Source organism: Macrobrachium rosenbergii, chromosome 44, assembly GCF_040412425.1.
Source record: "Macrobrachium rosenbergii isolate ZJJX-2024 chromosome 44, ASM4041242v1, whole genome shotgun sequence".
Taxonomy (NCBI): domain Eukaryota; kingdom Metazoa; phylum Arthropoda; class Malacostraca; order Decapoda; family Palaemonidae; genus Macrobrachium; species Macrobrachium rosenbergii.
In genome coordinates, this window is record NC_089784.1 from 850,921 (window position 1) to 869,373 (window position 18,453).

Genomic DNA, 18,453 nt, shown 5'->3' on the forward strand with positions numbered 1-18,453 from the left:
CTAATACGACTGCACTCATTCAGCCAAAGGACCAAGGTGTTGTTTTTGCAACAAAATGGCTATATTGGAGGAAGTTCCTGGAGGTGATGGTAGTATTGGTTGACGAGGAGGAGGAGAAGGATTAAGGCTTGGATACACGGTGGGAAAGGACACTGGAAAATCTTCGAAAGTACTCATAGAACCTTGCATTCCACAAATTCACAGATGCTCGGGGAGACATCGCTGTAGCAAAGTTAAGTATACTGTAGTTTAACCAGACCAATGAGCTGATTAACAGTTCTCCTAGGGCTGGCCCGAAGGATTAGATTTATTTTACGTTCCTAAGAACCAACTGGTTACCTAGCAACGGGACCTACAACTTATTGTGGAATCCGAACCACATTAGAACGAGAAATGAATTTCTATCACCAGAAATAAATTCCTATTATTCTTGAACGCGGCGTCAGCAGAGTGCTAGCTGAGAACGGAACCCACCTGCCCAGTGAGGAATAACACTCAACCATGCCGGCAACGTATGCTGAGTGGAGAAAAGGGCTTGACGAATGGGTTTGAAGTTGATGACTTCCTTGCCTGGAGGTGACGACGTTCCCGAGGATGATGTACTGAAATGGATGGACGACGACGGAGGTGACCTTGGCTACCAACTTCTCTGCAACAATGAGATAATTGCTGCACTTGCTGGTCGTGACGAGGAAGCACCTCGTACAAGCAAAGTGCACATGGCACGTCGATACTGTTATCAAGGTGGTGTAGCTGAGCGTCAATTTTATTTTTTCATTTCTTTTTTAGAAATGTGGTATGGTTCACATAGGTTGTACTTATAAATAAGGTAAATAGGAGAGCAAATACTGCATTCGTATATTCTTTTATTAACAATTGTCCGTATAAAAAGTACAATAAATCTTATGAAATGTTCTCCCCCAAAATTACGTTTGTAAACGTATGCATTTTACTTCACATCTGACTCCATACCATTAGCAGAAGGTACTTTATAACGGCATTGAGCGTCGTGGTTATTCGCCAACGTCCTCGGATCAGTCTCTTTCTCATGAAGATTTAAGATCTGATTTTCTGTTTAGTGAAATCCTTCACCCGCAGATGAATCAACTTGTATATAAAAAAATGAAGAGCAGTTGATGATGTTTGAGAATTTATTGGCACCAGCTGAGTCTAATTCACTGGCCCACATGAATGAATTGCATTACACCGTTGGGGTAGATGAAGCTTGCCCTATGCCAGTAGGGACCCTTGCCCAAAGATGGCCCGGTAGTGTGGACTCTAGACGCTCGCTGCAACTAACCGACACCTACAACGGCGAGCCAAAACCTGAACGATCTGAAAGTGAGAAAATGACGAATCAAAATCAAGAATTATGGTGTGAATTCATTGCAATTATTATATTATTAGTATTGTGGTATCTCCTTTGATGTAACATTTTAGAAGTAAAGCAACAGCACTGAAGAGCTTTTGGAATTCACTGGAGACGTGAGATAAGCCGAAAAAAATTATGGAACAAAAAATCTTTTTGGGCTAAATACTCACCTTCAATGACTTTCCTCTCCAGAATTGGCAGCAAAGACCCTCGTTTTCTATAAGGCCTCGGGACGCGAATTTAGCTTAACGGACGATCATCATAGGTAGGACAAAGTAATGGTGCTTGACCAGTTTCTTAGACACCTGAAAAGAAATGTTAAGAAGTACGTTTTTATTTCATTTTTCATTAATTCGTTGTTTAAATGTGGGTACGAGTGGCTCCTCCAAATATGAAGGGGGTTGCGGTGGGTTGGAAAGAAAAATATAGGGGTTGAGCTCTAAAGAAAACGATATGTAATTCAGTTTTACCAATATTTTCCTCTTTTCTGTATTATTCTCTTTTCGTTTTCACTATATTTCGATATTCTCTGTGGAAACTTCCTGCTCAAGCCCTTTGGCCTTTCACACCTGTCCAAAAAATATTATCACTACTACTAATGATGATCATAACAATTATATTTGGTAATAATTTTATGGAATGAGATAAAGTGGAAATCAGTTTTTTTAAACAGACAAAAGATATCTCCCAACAACAACGCAAAAGGTTAAAAAAAAAAAGAATCAAAACGTGAATAATATAAATGTGTCAAGTCGAAAGTTATAAATTTTTAGCGTACGATAATCCTAAGAATTCAAACGACGCGAAATCCACTGCTAATGATGATCATAACAATTATATTTGGTAATAATTTTACGGAATGAGATAAAGTGGAAATCAGTTTTTTAAACAGACAATAGATATCTCCCAACAACAGTGCGAAAGGTTAAAAAAAAAAGAATCAAAACGTGAATAATATAAACGTGTCAAGTCGAAAGTTATAAATTTTTAGCGTATAATAATCCTAAGAATTCAAACGACGCGAAATCCACTGTTGTTTTCCATTTAAGAATCAGCTATGGTGCTTCAAACCACACCCCTTCTTCCTACACTTTTCGGCTTTCTAGTTCTAGTTTGGCCGAGATTCAAAGAGGGCAGAGACTGAACGTCTAATCGGGATTTGTTCTCGAAAAACACATTAAAATTTTTCCCCTCGGCTTTCTGTCTTCATTAAACTTTGTGACAGTGACAGAATCTTTTCCTTTTCCCTTCTGTCTCTCTTCGTTAATTTTTGTCAGGGAGATGACATCCAGTAAGAAGGGAAAGGATGATAAATTCACCGTCAGTAGACAGGAGGTGTGGGCGGCCTGAGTCTCATAATTGTTTGTGTTATGGGAAAACATAGATGGCATGTTGATGATGGATATTATATGCATTTTGTGAAATGCATTTGTCCAATATCTACCTATGTTTACTTTGTGCATGAACTCATATTCATACACATATATACAGTAAATATATATATATATATATATATATATATATATATATATATATATATATATATATATATATATATATATATATATATATATATATATTTCCTTCCTCCTACTCACCAGTTTTTGTCACGACAAAAGCTCCTTCTGCCTGAAGGAACAGGTTGTGGTGTAGGTCGAGCCGTAGGTCGTCTTGGTCAGAGCAGACACCTTCCGCCCCTCGGCGGACACTTTCCCGTCGGTTGTCGTGGAGGAAGTGCAGGAGAGGGTCAGGCCCAAATCTTTGCTCACGTCATTCCACCTGGAATCCTTCGGTTGACGGGAAGAAGAAGAAGAATAAGAAGGGGAAGCGAGTTTAGGACATTCTGAGAATTTCTGATGGCTACGTATCCAGACTTCTAATGAATTTCATAAATGGAAGCGAGTTCTGGTTTTGGCAGAGTTATAAAAGGTTTTTTCGTTCGTAATAATAATAATAATAATAATAATAATAATAATAATAATAATAATAATAATAATAAGATTTAGAATTGGAAAAGGATTTTGAGACTTCTTGACAATTTCACTTTATGGAGGACTGGCCGTGCTTGTCTTGTAGCCGAGAACCCGAGATAGGCCTTCATATGCCAATAATGATTGTCAGTGACTGGCTAAGACCCATTTCGTCTTTGACTGTTACAGCCAAGGTCTAGACTCTAGAGAGTATAGTCTCTAGACTTTGGTTACAGCATTGCCATCTCTGAGACACAGTGTTGGATGGCTAAAAACTGCTGTAATTTTGCAATGCCTGAGGAGTCCAATTAATCTTAAGGTATCTCCTCTGGCTTGCTAACGGGATCATAACCCAACCGTTCTTGGGTACTCATTGTGATTTGTTCACGAAACTTGAGCAATTGAAATTATTATAAAAATACCTCAATTGAACTTAACTGACGGCGTCACAAAACCTATGATCTCTGTATCGTCGCCCAACTACCATTAGTAACTGCATGGGAAATTTTAATTTCAGCCGTATTTATATCAATAAAATTTATCTAACTGTTTGGGGGATTGGAAAATTTATTTCGATGTGTGCTCGTGTTAGTTCAGTGAGGCTTTCGGTATCCTCATATGTATATATATATATATATATATATATATATATATATATATATATATATATATATATATATATATATATATATATATATATATATATATATATATATATATAAATGTATATACATATATATACACATATATATACATGTATATATATATATTAATTTGAGCATCTACTTTGTCTTTTATTACATTTCACCTCTCTGAATATTTTACTCGATAATTTAAAGTTTTATTTTGTTGATATGTGCATCCCTTTCTCCCTCTCTTTTCTCTCACGCCCCAAACTTTTTTTTTGAAGTGAGCATCTTGGAAGTGTTAAAACTACGTATAAGTCAAACCTTGGAACCCACAGCACAACGCTTGTGCATCTATGAACCTTGGAAAGTATCTGCAAGGCAGTTACCAGACGAACGCTTATGGAAAATTCAAGATTTTTGGATTTTTCCTTCTTTTCTCAAATCTCGATCGCGCTGTTCGGCTTACCGTTGTCTACGAGTCTTCGTTTTCTATGAGTCTTTTACAGACACGCCCCAGGAAGGTACAATTTTCATCACGACCCCACATTAATCATCAATCGCAATTTGAAGGGGACACGGTCGTAAGTTATGAGTAGGCGATATTTGGGGAAGGGAGCTGGGACTTGGCTTATCGGGAAATGGCTCATAAAAAACGCCTATTCCGTTAACAGAGAACCTAAGATCCAATTTGATAAACTCGTTCATAACTTAGGAAACTGAATCTAATGATGGCCCATTCGTTGATTGATCCGCTTACGTGATTTATCGCCGTGACGATTGTGGCCACCGGAATAACTCATCAGTAACGGATCCTTGCGATGGGATTTCAAAAATATTACTTGGAAAATCTAATCAAAGTTATGAGGAATAATGATTAAGTTCCATGAAAAATATGAATTTCAAGGAATGTTTTGAAATGAAAATTAAAAGTGTAACTTTAGAACTGAAGAAACTGCTGCGTGAATTGTTTGTTCTGCCAGTGTTGTTAACTCCTTAACTTCATTGGTAGTAGTACTAGCAATGAAAGCACAAATAGCATTAGTTATAGTCAGTTAGTATTAAAGCAATTTAACCAGACCACTGAGAGCATTAGTTATAACAATAGCATTAGTGGTATTACTGATAACGGTGATGATAATGTGAAAAACAGACTGTTATATTGATTATAGTCATTAAAGTCATAACAATCATGAAGATGATGATGATGACAATTTTGTTGGTGAAAATGACAGACGATGAAGACGAAGATGCAACAAAGCCAACTGGAGAAACAAAAGACTGCTCTTTGGAGATAGAGAGATAGAGAAAGAGAGAGAGAGAGAGAGAGAGAGAGAGCTCTTTCGTAGGCTGGAAAACTCACGCGCTCTTTGGCGGAGGAGGAGAGCCTTCTCGCCTTCCAAGCGAACTCGCAGACTGCGGTGATGGAAGCCAGACCCATTCCAGCGAGGAGCACTACGAAGACCCCTCCCACGCTGTTGAGGCCCAACTCCTTGGCCCTGGAAGCGGCCCCTGAGTCCCCCGAGCTCTGCATCAATGGAATATTTGGTGGAGAGTAGAGGCATATTGCTTAGATTGTTCTTGGTGTCACTTTCTCTCAAAGTACAGATTGTTTGGGGTTGGCGAATTTTATCGGTTAGGTTATATGTATGTATGTATGTATGTATGTATGTATGTATGTATGTATGTATGTATGTATGTATGTATGTATGTATGTATGTATGTATATTTATATATATAATATATATATATATATAATATATATATAATGTATATATATGGGTATGAGAGTGTGTCTGCATCAACACAAACGTTCACTCAAAACACAGGTCACATCAGATACCTGAAACACCATAGAACAGCTTGTTGGAATACCCAGAACCTAATTGAAATGAAGAACAAAACATGAACATTTGAATGAACTTGTGACACTCATCGGTTGTGTTGTTAATTTATACACAGCATATACTGTCGTTCAGAGCATCGATTCCTTCAGGTATATCAGATCTGAAGAGTTTCCTTAGAACTGTTAGGGGGAACGACTGGAAACTAATTAAGTGAAGAAGGGGGAACGGAATTGTGTCTTTCTCTAAACAGAAATTATATAAGGAGTGAAGGACAAAAGGCGAAGAGGCGAAGATGGACTGTGATCAGAGTCAAATTACATGGAAATGCGAAATTGGAAATACTCGCCGAGTTACGTAATACACTTTTAATCATGTTGATTTATGTTCATAACGTAATTTCAGAGTGACTGCAAGTTGTAGAGTGGTAAGGAGAGTAGAATATTTGTGATACTGATTAGAGAATCATTAGTATTTTATATATATCCATAATTTTTAATAAAATTATATTACGATTATTTCTGGATTGCTGGAGAAATGAAATATCATGCGGTCTTTAAAACAAACTGATCTAGGTATAAAGGGAGAGTGGAATAGAAATTAAGAGGCAGTTTTCACATGCATGATAAAGAATCTCTGTACGGAAGAAGGTTAAATATATTTTAATAAGAAATGGACAGTATGCTCACGGGGTATCATATACATACATGCATACATACATACATACATACAAACACACATATATAATACAGTATATATATGTATATGAGACTATATATATATATATATATATATATATATATATTATAATTATATATACATGTATATGAGACCATATATATATATATATATATATATATATATATATATATATATATATATATATATATATATATATATATATATATATATATGAGAATGTGTTTGTGTATGTATGTGTGTATAAATCTATCTGCAGATCTGAATTAATTCAGAAATATTTAAAGAGATTAAAAACGCATCTTCTGGGGAAACATTTAGAATATACTGCGGAAGAAGTGAAAAATCAATTCATTTTCTTTTTCAGAAAAATTACTGGAGAAACTGAGAGTGAGAGTTAGAGTTAAAAAGATACGGATAACAGATTTAAAGTGACAAAGAGCCTTGAAAAGAAAAAAGGGCAAAATTGAATTAAAAGGAGACTAAAAAAGCAAGTAGAACAGTAAGTAATTGAATAGGCGTTTTTTCAAACCGTTGATTGTTTTGGAATTGGAAACCTAATTAGATTAAATGTAAAGACTCTAGAGTAATTATCTGAGCAAAATCCGAAGTGGACAAAATGAAAAATAATAGTAGTCATTAAATTGAAATATACCTGTACGATAGTCAAGAGAATCAGCTTTATATTTTACCACATAATCCTCTTATGGACAAAAGTCCCCTTAATCTTTGAAGTAAATCAGCGGATAAATTAAAACGACAATCGTTTGGAAGTCTTAGACTACTTAGATTAATAAAAACTATTCCTCCCAACCCTCCCCCCCCCAAAAAAAACACAAAAAATGTCTATCTGTCTGTTGGCAAGAAATCTCAAGAATGGAGGACTACAATTACTTCCGAGGTCTTCTCAAGAAGATTCACATTTGGATAAAGTAATTTGTAAACTAGGATCCAGAAAATTAAATAAATACATTGATAAAATAAAAAAAAACCGTTGTTAAAGAATTTGCTTAATTTATTACAGAAATATGTCAACATCAACTTACTAAAAATATAGAAAAATTTTGTTCGTGAAAGGTATGAATTTTCTCGAGGCAATCTGTTGAATTTATTTGCAAACTTACCTGGCAAGCACCACCGCCTCTCTCCACCTTCCACCACTTGTGTTTTAGGTCGCGAAGCTTTCCTGTCTCTTGTAACTTCAGCAGGGCCGAGTTAATAAGGGTTCGGTAAGGCGAGCCTGCAGGGAGAGAGAGAGAGAGAGAGAGAGAGAGAGAGAGAGAGAGAGAGATTAAATTTTCTCTTAGTTTTTATGGAAAAGATTTTAATGGTGAGCACAAAATTTTGATTTCTGGAAACTAATTGTGTTTTATATATATTATATATATATATATATATATATATATATATATATATATATATATATATATATATATATATATATATATTATCATATATTATATATTGTCATGAATCTTGTGCATAATAAGAAACTGAAATATTTCAGTCTTTAAAGAACTAAATAACTTTGAGGAGTCAGAGGGAACTTTTAGGGGCTCAGGGTCAGAGTTCATCGCCTCCCCTTTCTTAATATCTCCCCAGAGAGAACACCTGGCTGTACCCTTCCCAAATTCTAGCTTTCTGCTGCCTTCTGCTGGTGACTTCTCTTTGTGGTCTGGGCTGTGCGAGGCGAGATATTGCCACAGGGCATCCTGTTGGTGAGAAGGAAACTGCTGTCTGGAGACAAGAAAGTCAGTTAGTCAGTACCCAGAGAGCCACCGTCGAAGGAAGACTCTCTTCCAAAGAATGTAACAGGGCTCCCCAACGGTGGTTCAATCTCTCCAGTGGCTGCCGAAGATTAAGCAACCACTGTTTCAGGCTACAGTAATTTGTGAAGTCCTAAAGAATTCACTCATTCCAAATGAGTAAAACTCTATGAGGAGAGTTCATACTGGATGAGCATTTATTTAAAGTACGCTGTCTTATTCTGCCAATCTTACCTGGAGGCAAGGCAATGCTGTAACTCCTCGAATTCAGAAGTCCTCCGACTTGAATGAGGTCGCAGTGCCTCTCGGTCACGTACTCGATGCTTGGAGACTCCATGATGTAGGCATACTTGCCATCTCCTTTCAGCACTTTGCTCACTCCTTCTTCGTTAGAGGTGGAGTATACCGTAGGGGTCTGGGACTCCATGAAATTGAACATCTTCTGGTATATGGCCAGTTTGGACGTCCTGCAAAAATTGGGAGAAAATGGATTTCTAGTTGTTGACATGCAGAAGGTACTGGAACAGGCTAAGCTATGACTTTATCCAGCCAGGCAACTAAAAAACAGGAAAACATAATTCCTAAGCAAAAGGATGAGATTAAAATGCTGGGTTGTCAGCACAGCTGGTTTAGATGTTGTGTTAGAAATGAAGATAATGTAAATGAGTGAAATTATGAATCCCACAACTTCTATTTTTTATGCAAACAGTTAAGCACACACACTACAGGAAATTAATACATGTGCAGTCAACATACTAACCCCACAGTATGCGATTCTGGAGCACAACCAAAAAGTCTTTCATTCACGTAACGCAAATGATATAAAGAGCAAATGTAAAATAAAAACCCACAACTGGACCTGTGGCTTTCCTCTGAATGGAAAATCAAAGAGATATAAGAAAGAGAGAGGAGAGAAAGAGAGACCTTTATGGGATTAAGAAATAACAGGAGTTACTGAGGGTTCCTTTTGAGTGAGCGTTTTGGCAGTAAATCAAAGGTTAATGACGTGAAATTCGTCAGCAAGGTCTGTCATTACATCAAGGGCATTTGCGAAATAAGTCAGCAAATCCATCGGAAGGCACAGGCGGATTTGCGGGAAACAGCGTGAAAAACATCGACTTAATTTTGTGGTTGATATGGACGAATGAGTGTAATAAATTCGGGAAACAAGTTGTTTTCCAGATAGAACCAGGTTACTGTCTGACTTTAGAATCGTACACAGTTAATCTGTGAGAATGAAATGACATTAATTACGGCCAAGCTAACATGACTGCCATATGTTTTGGACGAGCTTTGTAGATGTATATTGAAATGAAACGTGTGAAATAACAAAGTGTGTATGATTTCTTGCCTGGAAGTTCAGCAATAGAGTAAATGCTGTTAATTTCTCAATAATGACATCTAAATACTACATAAAATACTATGAAAACTTCTTAATTTCAAATATAACTCTTTCGCTTGGGAGTCAAAGAATTTCTAGATGAGGCTGATCAAAACTTTATAAGCAAAAAAGATTATTTGAAAAGTAAACTGACATGGTAATTATGTTCAAAAGATTGCAGCTGTCAAACAAGCAAAACACTTTAGCTGTCCTGAGATGCATCAATTTATAGATCAGGAAAAGAGATATAAGTGGTTTAGTAATGGAAACTCTGGGGACTATACTTTATATTTCATAACTTATTTATGACCATCAACTTACAGTATCCCTAGAATGCAAACCAAATATAGCCCTATTCTGGTAATAAATACGTCTTTTCCCCGTCTACGCCGATGGTGCCAGGTATTATAAAGTATTGCAGACATTCAGTAGAAGAATCTATGAATATATTCGCAGATCCTCAAAATTATGGGTTTCTTTAGCGTCATTTTTCTTGGGAGTTTGGCAAAGTCATGGAAAGCTTCGAGTGCAAGCTTAGGGAACTGTTTATCAATATCCTGTCAGCGCCTCAAATTTATGGATGAATCACATCGCAATACTACCCTGAAAATTTTGAAAGTAAGCTGATGATGTGAGCCAGAAGGGAAATTCTTCCAAAGGTCTTTCTCTTTCCTTACCTGAAGAAGTTCCAAGTAGACCCTCCGTTCAAGGTGCCATATTGGATTTGGCTCTTGGCTAAATCGTCCACTGATTCCACTAATGTTTCCAGGCGTTCAGCCATCAAGAAGGCAGTTAAGTTTGCCGTGTAAGAGGAGATCATGATGAGGGTGAAGAACCACCAGACACCCGCGATGATCCTCGTAGATATGGCCCTAAGAAATTGAGGGAAAATACAAGCTGAACTGGCTTTCTTTATTAAGCGTTATACTTGATAAACTCTTTGATGTGGATATAAGAATTCCCATGGCAGATGAACTCAAAATATGGCATTTCTGAATGTTAAATGGGCTAGTCTAAGGTGATAACAGTATCTAGGAATTAATTAAAATGTTTTGCAAGCCTCCTGGCTACATTTGACAAAGTCAAGATTTTTACAGAAAATTTTTCTGGCTTAATGAATGATACATTTTTGGTATTTTTGCACTATGGAAGGGATTCAAAAGGACTACTTCATATTATACAAAAGTATATGTATATGTGTATCAAATAAATTTTATCACAATTGTGAGCATGAGCTGCAAGTTACTGTCACTAGCACTTGAAGAGGTTGGGAGGGAAACACTTATTTTCCTCCAGGGGAAATATTTCTTTATTATACTGGGGATGTTTAAGATAGATAAAAAAAATTACTGTTTTCACAATACTGATTTCTCACTGGTCCCACATCTCATTTATAATCTGGTTGTAAGTTTGACGAGGTTAGCACTTCTTAAATATCTAAGGAGCAGCCTCATGCTAGCGTCAGGGCTACATATATGGGCGAGATAAAGGGGATGGAGTCTTAGAGGTAGGCTTGGCTTTGGGTACTCATCGCACATCTTTTGTTTTTTGGGCAGATGTCGTGTTCAGTGTTCTTGTGGAGGTTAGAGAAAAAATAGCATTTTTCATTATTAGGAAATTGAGGTACTCTCACAACTTTAGCAGTCTGGAGGCATTGGGAATTGTATTACTTGTGAATAAAGTCTGTGTCTTCTTTAGTAACTCTGGTATGGTCTGACAGATGGCATCTACTTAATGCTGAAAAGTAGTTTTGAGATTACAATGATCCTTTGCGCACCACCTCTGTGTCTTAGTGACATGTACAGTGTGGTAGCTGTTGAGGGCTTGACATATTTTTTGGAACATCTTAATTCACATGTGACATTGGTAAATCTCTGGCATCTCTGTGAGATGTACTGTTTTCTTCATCACAAAAGCACTGACCAGTTATTAATTGTGACATTTGGGTGGGCATGCGGATTCTTAAACTTGAATTGTGATTAGTTGACAGACCGGCTCAGTGAACCGCTTGACCAGAAGTGTCTTTGGGTCAGTGCACCGCTTGACCATAAGTGTCCTTGGCTCAGTGAACCGATTGACCAGAAGTGCCTTAGGCTCAGTGAACTGCTTGACCAGAAGTGTCTTCGGCTCAGCGAACCGCTTGACCAGAAGTGTCTTCAGCTCAGTTGAACCGCCTGACCAGAAGTGTCTTCTGCTCAGTGAACCGCTTGACCAGAAGTGTCTTCGGCTCAGTGAACCGCCTGACCAGAAGTGTCTTCAGCTCAGTGAACCGCCTGACCAGAAGTGTCTTCGGCTCAGTGCACCGGCTGACCAGAAGTGTCTTTGGCTCAGTGAACTGCTTGACCAGAAGTGTCTTCAGCTTAGTGAACCGCTTGACCAGAAGTGTCTTCGGCTCAGTGAACCGCTTGACCAGAAGTGTCTTCGGCTCAGTGAACCGCTTGACCAGAAGTGTCTTCCTCCTCCTTCGTCTCTCTCAATATCCTGGAGTGTGGGAAAGGACCTGTGTGTTGTTTGTGTTAGTATACAAAAGTGTAGTACTGAGACTAGCTCTACAGTGATACCGTGGGACAGCTTCTTACCTAGGCAATGCATTTCCTCCTTGTTGGACGAGGGAACCGAAACAAAACCAAAAAGAGCCAAGCAGCGAGAACTCATTTATTCTTCCCTCGCTCGTATCACACTGATGCGTATCGGTCCACTCGTAGGGAGAAAATCTGAATAGAAAGTTAATTCCAGTTATAGTTGCAGCGTTTTTGTCATCATGTAGCATGGAAAACGTAAGTAAAAGTCACTGAATGATATATAAAAAAGAAATGATTTCTTATAATACTTAGATTTTAAATCTAGCAATAAGGCTGAAACCTGAGGGCACTAAGATTCCCATCACACCAGTCGCTGCATCTGAAAAAGCAAATCAAATCTCAGACATGTCTGTCGTTTACTCGGATGGATGCAAGTTCAGCTGCACCTCCGCTTGAATTTTGAACAAGCGCACACTGTTGCCATCCGAGGCCGCCGTATTTTGTCAATCTCATTTTCCAGGATCAGCCATGCATGGCGCTGATTTGCTTTTTTGGGGAGATGAAAAGCCACAGCGATCAAACGCGATTTCTTTCACGGCGTTGAAAGGTTACGCTGAGTGGCCCGGCGAATATTGAGCTCTGAAATTGCTCTTCTTTTCCCCGAATTTATCAAACTGCTCTCAAAACATTCCCATTTCTTTAGCATATGCACATTTTACAAAATGATTCATTAATATTTTTAGTTATCTCTTAATTCTTCACCTGGGAATATTCTTTACTTAAAATGTATAGAATTAATATCCGCGAGACTACTTTCTTTTTTCGTTGGCAATTGAATCTTTCACAATATAATTCTTCGATAATTAAAATGTTAGTTACATATTATTTCTAGGATTTTTTTTTTTACCGAGAGTATCGACATCTGAAAGTGTTTTATTTGTTTATTTTTCTTTTTAGTCAATTTTATACCGACAGAAATGATCATATTCTTTGAGATTACTATTCTTAGATTTTGTAAAAATATGATTTTCGTCTTTATTCTAGTGGGACTTTTTTTTATCCAAGAATTTTCTAAAATAAGAGGAGGTACTACGTGATTAATGGACAGACTTTCAACTCGCCTATCTAAGTATTTCGATGGATATATAAGGGGTCTTCATATTTAGTATAGCTTCGAATGTATAAAGAATGTCACTTACAATCATGAAACAATGGAACAATAATGAATTATATGGTATATCAAAAAAACTTACATTTCACATGCCGTAACATTCTTAGCTCACATGGGCTGGGAATAACTGGGAGAAATAAAGAATTTGATTTCCATACGTGACATTACGTAGCATATCTATGAGTTCCCAGTAAAGCCAATAAACAATTCTTCCAGAGAAATCAAACTGTGACCTTATAAGCAATATGTCTGGGAGACTGTAATAGGAGACTCAAAAGTGAATAGCACTACACTAACAGTCTCACTTGAATTATTTTTTGTCCTTAGAGAAAGGAACCTGATTTAAAGGTGGTGAATGGTCTTATATATGTCAGCAAGAATTTGAAGGTTTATGTTACTATAGTTGAGATTCAGTCTCAAACTTTGTTTTCATATTATTTTTTGGCATAAAGGAATCTTAGATAGATAGGCAGAGAGAGGAAAGTGTCCTAGATGAGAAAGGAATAGGATTAAACTGGATTTAAAGCAGACAAATATACAGAGAGAGAGAGAGAGAGAGAGAGAGAGAGAGAGAGAGAGAGAGAGAGAGAGAGAGAGAGAGAGAGAGCCAGCAAGTATGACAGAGCACTTACCTTGCAATGGTGAAGAGCATTACCGAGACGACCAAATAGGCCGAGGCTACAGAGAGCCAGACGTCAGCTGAGATGGGTGACAAGAACCTGTAGAAGACTGACGTCTTTTTGGACGATTTCCTGTACAGAATGCTGACGCCTGGGAAGGAATGGAAAGGAGAAATGAATTAACGAAGGAATACAGAACTGAGACCGAGCAATTGTGTGTATTCAGCCTTCGATTCATGTCTCGTAGATCTGTGGCTTATTCTCAACCTACCGATAACCAGTCCACCCTGGTCGGTAGGCCTAGGCCTCACACCTAAAGATTTGCTGAGAAACTGCAAGGCTGTACCCTTCTGACGACATTCTCTTCAAAGCGGAAAAAGACACATGGGAAAAATATGCGGAAACATCACAAACATACATGTATATATATACGTATATATAATACTAAAGAGATGTGTAAAATATTAGTAATTTTCTCGTTGAAATTTCTGAGCTTCAATCAAAGTTGCATGACCAACAAACTTTCTTTCCGTTGATTTATCGCAACCACTGTCACCCATTGCCCCCAATATCTCACTTCTGAGGTCTTTTTAAAGTTTTTGAAGAACCAGTGTTTGAGATTTCGTTGCTTGCTTACTCTGCATATTCAACTTTAGACAATATCATCAATCCTAAATACTTGCCTAAGTTCATCCAAGGAACGGTGAAGTCTACAACTTGCTTTCTTTCGTTAGTGATGGTTAGATCACCGATGGCGAGGTCTGCTTTCTGGAAAGCAAAGAGAAAAAGAAAGAAAATATTGCGCTTCATACTGCTCTTACTACATGGAAAAATTATATATGAGGTAATATTAGAAAGAAGTATATGAATATACAAAAACACTCGCGCATATATAGGCACACATGCACATCTACAAACACACACATATATAGGCCTATATGTTTGTGCGTGTGTGTGTTTATGGATGTATGTGTCCACACACACACACACACACACACACACACACACACACACACACACACACACATATATATATATATATATATATATATATATATATAAAGTACAAACTTTCCAGCAAGCATATTCCTATGCAGTAAAGTGACCTGACTTCAACTGACCTAACCTCACCTGTTCCAGCAACTCGCCAATCATTCCGTTCCATCTTCCGGAGTCAGCGTCGAACCTTCCATAGGTGCCGTCGTCTGCCAATTCCACGGTGTAATTGAAGACGAGTATCTGCGATATCTCCCTTATGAGGTCAATGCAGAAGCCCTCGAGGCGTTGGCTGCCCTTTTCTCCATCGGGGGTTTCTGGTAGCATGACATAGGGCGGTTCCTTGGGCCAAAAAAAAAAAAGTAAGAGTTTTTAGCAGTCTCATCCGCGAGGATATTCAAATACATTCATATTCCTTGCTGCGTGTTGCTGTCAACCGTTTCATCACTTGCCAAGTGTCGTTAACTTGTTCGGAAAGTCAATTACTCCAAGGGAGAGAACGAGAACACCGCCAGTGTTGCTGCTGCAAATATTCGAGTCACAGGATTCGTGATCTGCATAGTAATACAGTAAAGTACGCTGTTTCGGTTACAACAGCAATTTCGTATACTTGGGCATCAAGTGGCTGCAGATTGCATTTTGAACATAAATACAAATTTTCCGTGGTATATATATACTTATACATAGAGAGAGATAGAGAGAGAGAGAGAGAGAGAGAGATTTAATCATATGCTTTGATGATTAGAATTTTAGACAACCAGGAGCGCGTTCGAAATTAATACTCTACAATTCGTGCACTTGTACAGCCGCTCTGGAGAGATCTGGCGAACTTTTCAGTGAATTTCGTTCACCAAAAGATGTTTTTTTCCTTTTTAAAATCACATAGAAACCAAACTTTACAGTAAAACAATATTAATTTGCATACAAACAATGTATATATAATATATAAAATTGGCGGGAAATAACATAAATTAACAAAAGTTAATGAAACATTTTGAAAACCAAAACTATCGTTCGGTGAAATTAGAGAACTGAAGTACAGATCGCGCTGATCTTCAAATTCTCAATAACTGTGAGCATTTACTTCTACTGTTACATTCTAATATTTCATGTATAAGATTCAAGTAATTAAATGAATGTCATCTAGAAATATTCGTTCCAATCTGAAAAAGAAGAAATTATCATTTCCTTCATATGTGAGTGACACTGTTCGTTAAGACATCGCTTATGTGGGCCGGAAAACAAGCCATTTAACATAAATCAGTGAACTGTCAACTTTATGGCGACGAACCTTCACAAGAAAACAGATAAGTTTTAATGTTATTCGTAAGAATGAAGGCTTTATTGTTATAACGTCTGTCATAAGAATTGGGCATTTATGATATAGGTCAGTTATAAAGATTAGGCCTCTATACTTCTCTTTGTAGGCCTATTATAAAAATGGTACTATATCATTATAGGTCTATAATTAGGATTTGATCTTTATATCACTGTAGACCTATCGTATGAGTTGGATAGTAAATATTACAATAAACACTGACAAATTTAGAAATTACTAGTGTCATTTCTTTTAGAATTAGTATGGAGCTCACAGTTTAGAGCCTAAAAAACTAGGAACAATATATACGAGTATATGCATATATATGTATATGTATAAATACAATATATATAATGTAATTTTCTATGTCTAGACAAAGGTGTTCATTTGCACGACCAAATAACAAAAGATAATACACCACTCTTCATGCAGTGGGATACATGAGAAATGTCAGATGGCAACAATGTTAAACAAATTAATCACGCGGTAAGAGAAAAAATTCCCGTCAGCTGTTAATCAAATTAGTCTCTGTGAAAATACGGAACAAAGGGATGGCATGATTAGATTGTGTTTTTTTCAAGTCTCTTACATAGTGCTATTATTAGTTATATGTTATTAGGAACTACACGACTGTGCTTTAATTCCTTTTAATCGTATCACTGGAGAATCATATCCACGAGCAATTCAAATGCCAGATTTTAAAGGGTACATTGGAAATTTCGAAAGCGCGCTTAGCTACCCTCTCCAACAAGGAGTCTGTGATGTGTAAAGGTATTACTTTGAACGGTTGTTGAAGTTTGTTGATAGATGAAGGATGAAAAGGGACACGGTAATTGGTCATGAATGGTACGTATGTCTGGTGACTAAGGAAGACTCTTGAATATTATATTTACATTTTCCTTTGGGGTTACAAGTTTCAGAGAATTTTTATTTAGGTAAAACTGATCCAGTGTGGCGGTGGGCGTTCTGATGATAATCGATGGGGATCTTTTACGTATGACTAGAGATATCCACAAAGGTTCCTAGATTATCTTTGCGTTAAGTAAATATAAACTACAGTTCTTTAACGGGTCTTTGACAATAACATGAAACTAAAAATCATGTTTACAGATTACAGTGCTGAGTGCCGTACTATGTCTTATATGGTTAGAGTTTGAAGAATATGGCAAAGATAAACACACTTCTTTCATTAAGAACATAAAACGACACTGTCTTAGATTTAAAAAATTCAAAGTTCCTTCACATAACAAGGACGAATAATGATTTCTACTGAATAGTTATGCAAAATCTGCAGCTGTTCATGCTATCTAACCTAATTTCGTAATATATGATAGGCCATAATGAATGAAAGTTGACAGGTATTGGATTTAAACACCAAATAGATAAACTCAAGAAATTCGTTCCAAAAATAGTGAAAGTCCTCTTTTTAACAACAATACCCGAGAAATGGTTAAGCGTGAAATGTGATTTGGGAACCTATGTTGGAACTCCAGTTGTCTGTTGAAGGCTCGCATTGATTAACATCGGGCTGCCAATCATTTGGCCGGATGAGTCTCATCTTCTCGAGTTTTCTCGGTCTAAACATGACTCTAGATTTGACTCGATTCTCCCTCGGTCTAAATATGACTCTAGATTTGACTCGAGTCTTCCTCGGTCTAAATATGACTCTAGATTTGGCTCGAGTCTCCCTCGGTCTAAATATGACTCTAGATTTGACTCGAGTGTCCCTCGGTCTAAATATGACTCTAGATTTGACTCGAGTCTCCCTCGGTCTAAATATGGCTCTAGATTTAACTCGAGTCTCCCTCGGTCTGAATATGACTCTAGATTTGACTAGAGTCTGCCTCGGTCTAAATATGACTCTAGATTTGACTCGAGTGTCCCTCGGTCTAAATATGACTCTAGATTTGACTCGAGTCTCCCTCGGTCTAAATATGGCTCTAGATTTAACTCGAGTCTCCCTCGGTCTAAATATGACTCTAGATTTGACTCGAGTCTCCCTCGGTCTAAACATGACTCTAGATTTGACTCGAGTCTCCTCGGTCTAAACATGACTCTAGATTTGACTCGAGTCTCCTCGGTCTAAACATGACTCTAGATTTGACTCGAGTCTCGTTACACATCTACCACAACTATTAAAAATCATGATCATTATTGCTATTTCATGG

General features: G+C 37.3%; 1 protein-coding gene across 2 annotated transcripts in view; it reads right to left on the reverse strand.

Moving 5' to 3' along the window:
* Positions 1–849: 849 nt before the first annotated feature.
* The window catches only part of LOC136829249 (glutamate receptor ionotropic, kainate 2-like), a 45,164-nt gene continuing 27,560 nt past the window's right edge, over positions 850–18,453 (reverse strand). The window contains exons 6-16 of one of the 2 annotated variants that reach the window (XM_067087592.1): positions 15,103–15,309; positions 14,655–14,739; positions 13,984–14,122; positions 12,238–12,372; positions 10,336–10,530; positions 8,512–8,744; positions 7,636–7,751; positions 5,332–5,496; positions 2,971–3,159; positions 1,543–1,677; positions 850–1,335 (exon numbers count right to left, since the gene is read on the reverse strand). In XM_067087592.1, the coding sequence (XP_066943693.1) occupies positions 2,980–3,159; positions 5,332–5,496; positions 7,636–7,751; positions 8,512–8,744; positions 10,336–10,530; positions 12,238–12,372; positions 13,984–14,122; positions 14,655–14,739; positions 15,103–15,309 (1,455 nt within the window). In that variant the 3' untranslated portion in view covers positions 850–1,335; positions 1,543–1,677; positions 2,971–2,979. The remainder of the gene's footprint in view (positions 1,336–1,542; positions 1,678–2,970; positions 3,160–5,331; positions 5,497–7,635; positions 7,752–8,511; positions 8,745–10,335; positions 10,531–12,237; positions 12,373–13,983; positions 14,123–14,654; positions 14,740–15,102; positions 15,310–18,453) is intronic. The other variant, XM_067087593.1, reaches the window with a different exon arrangement.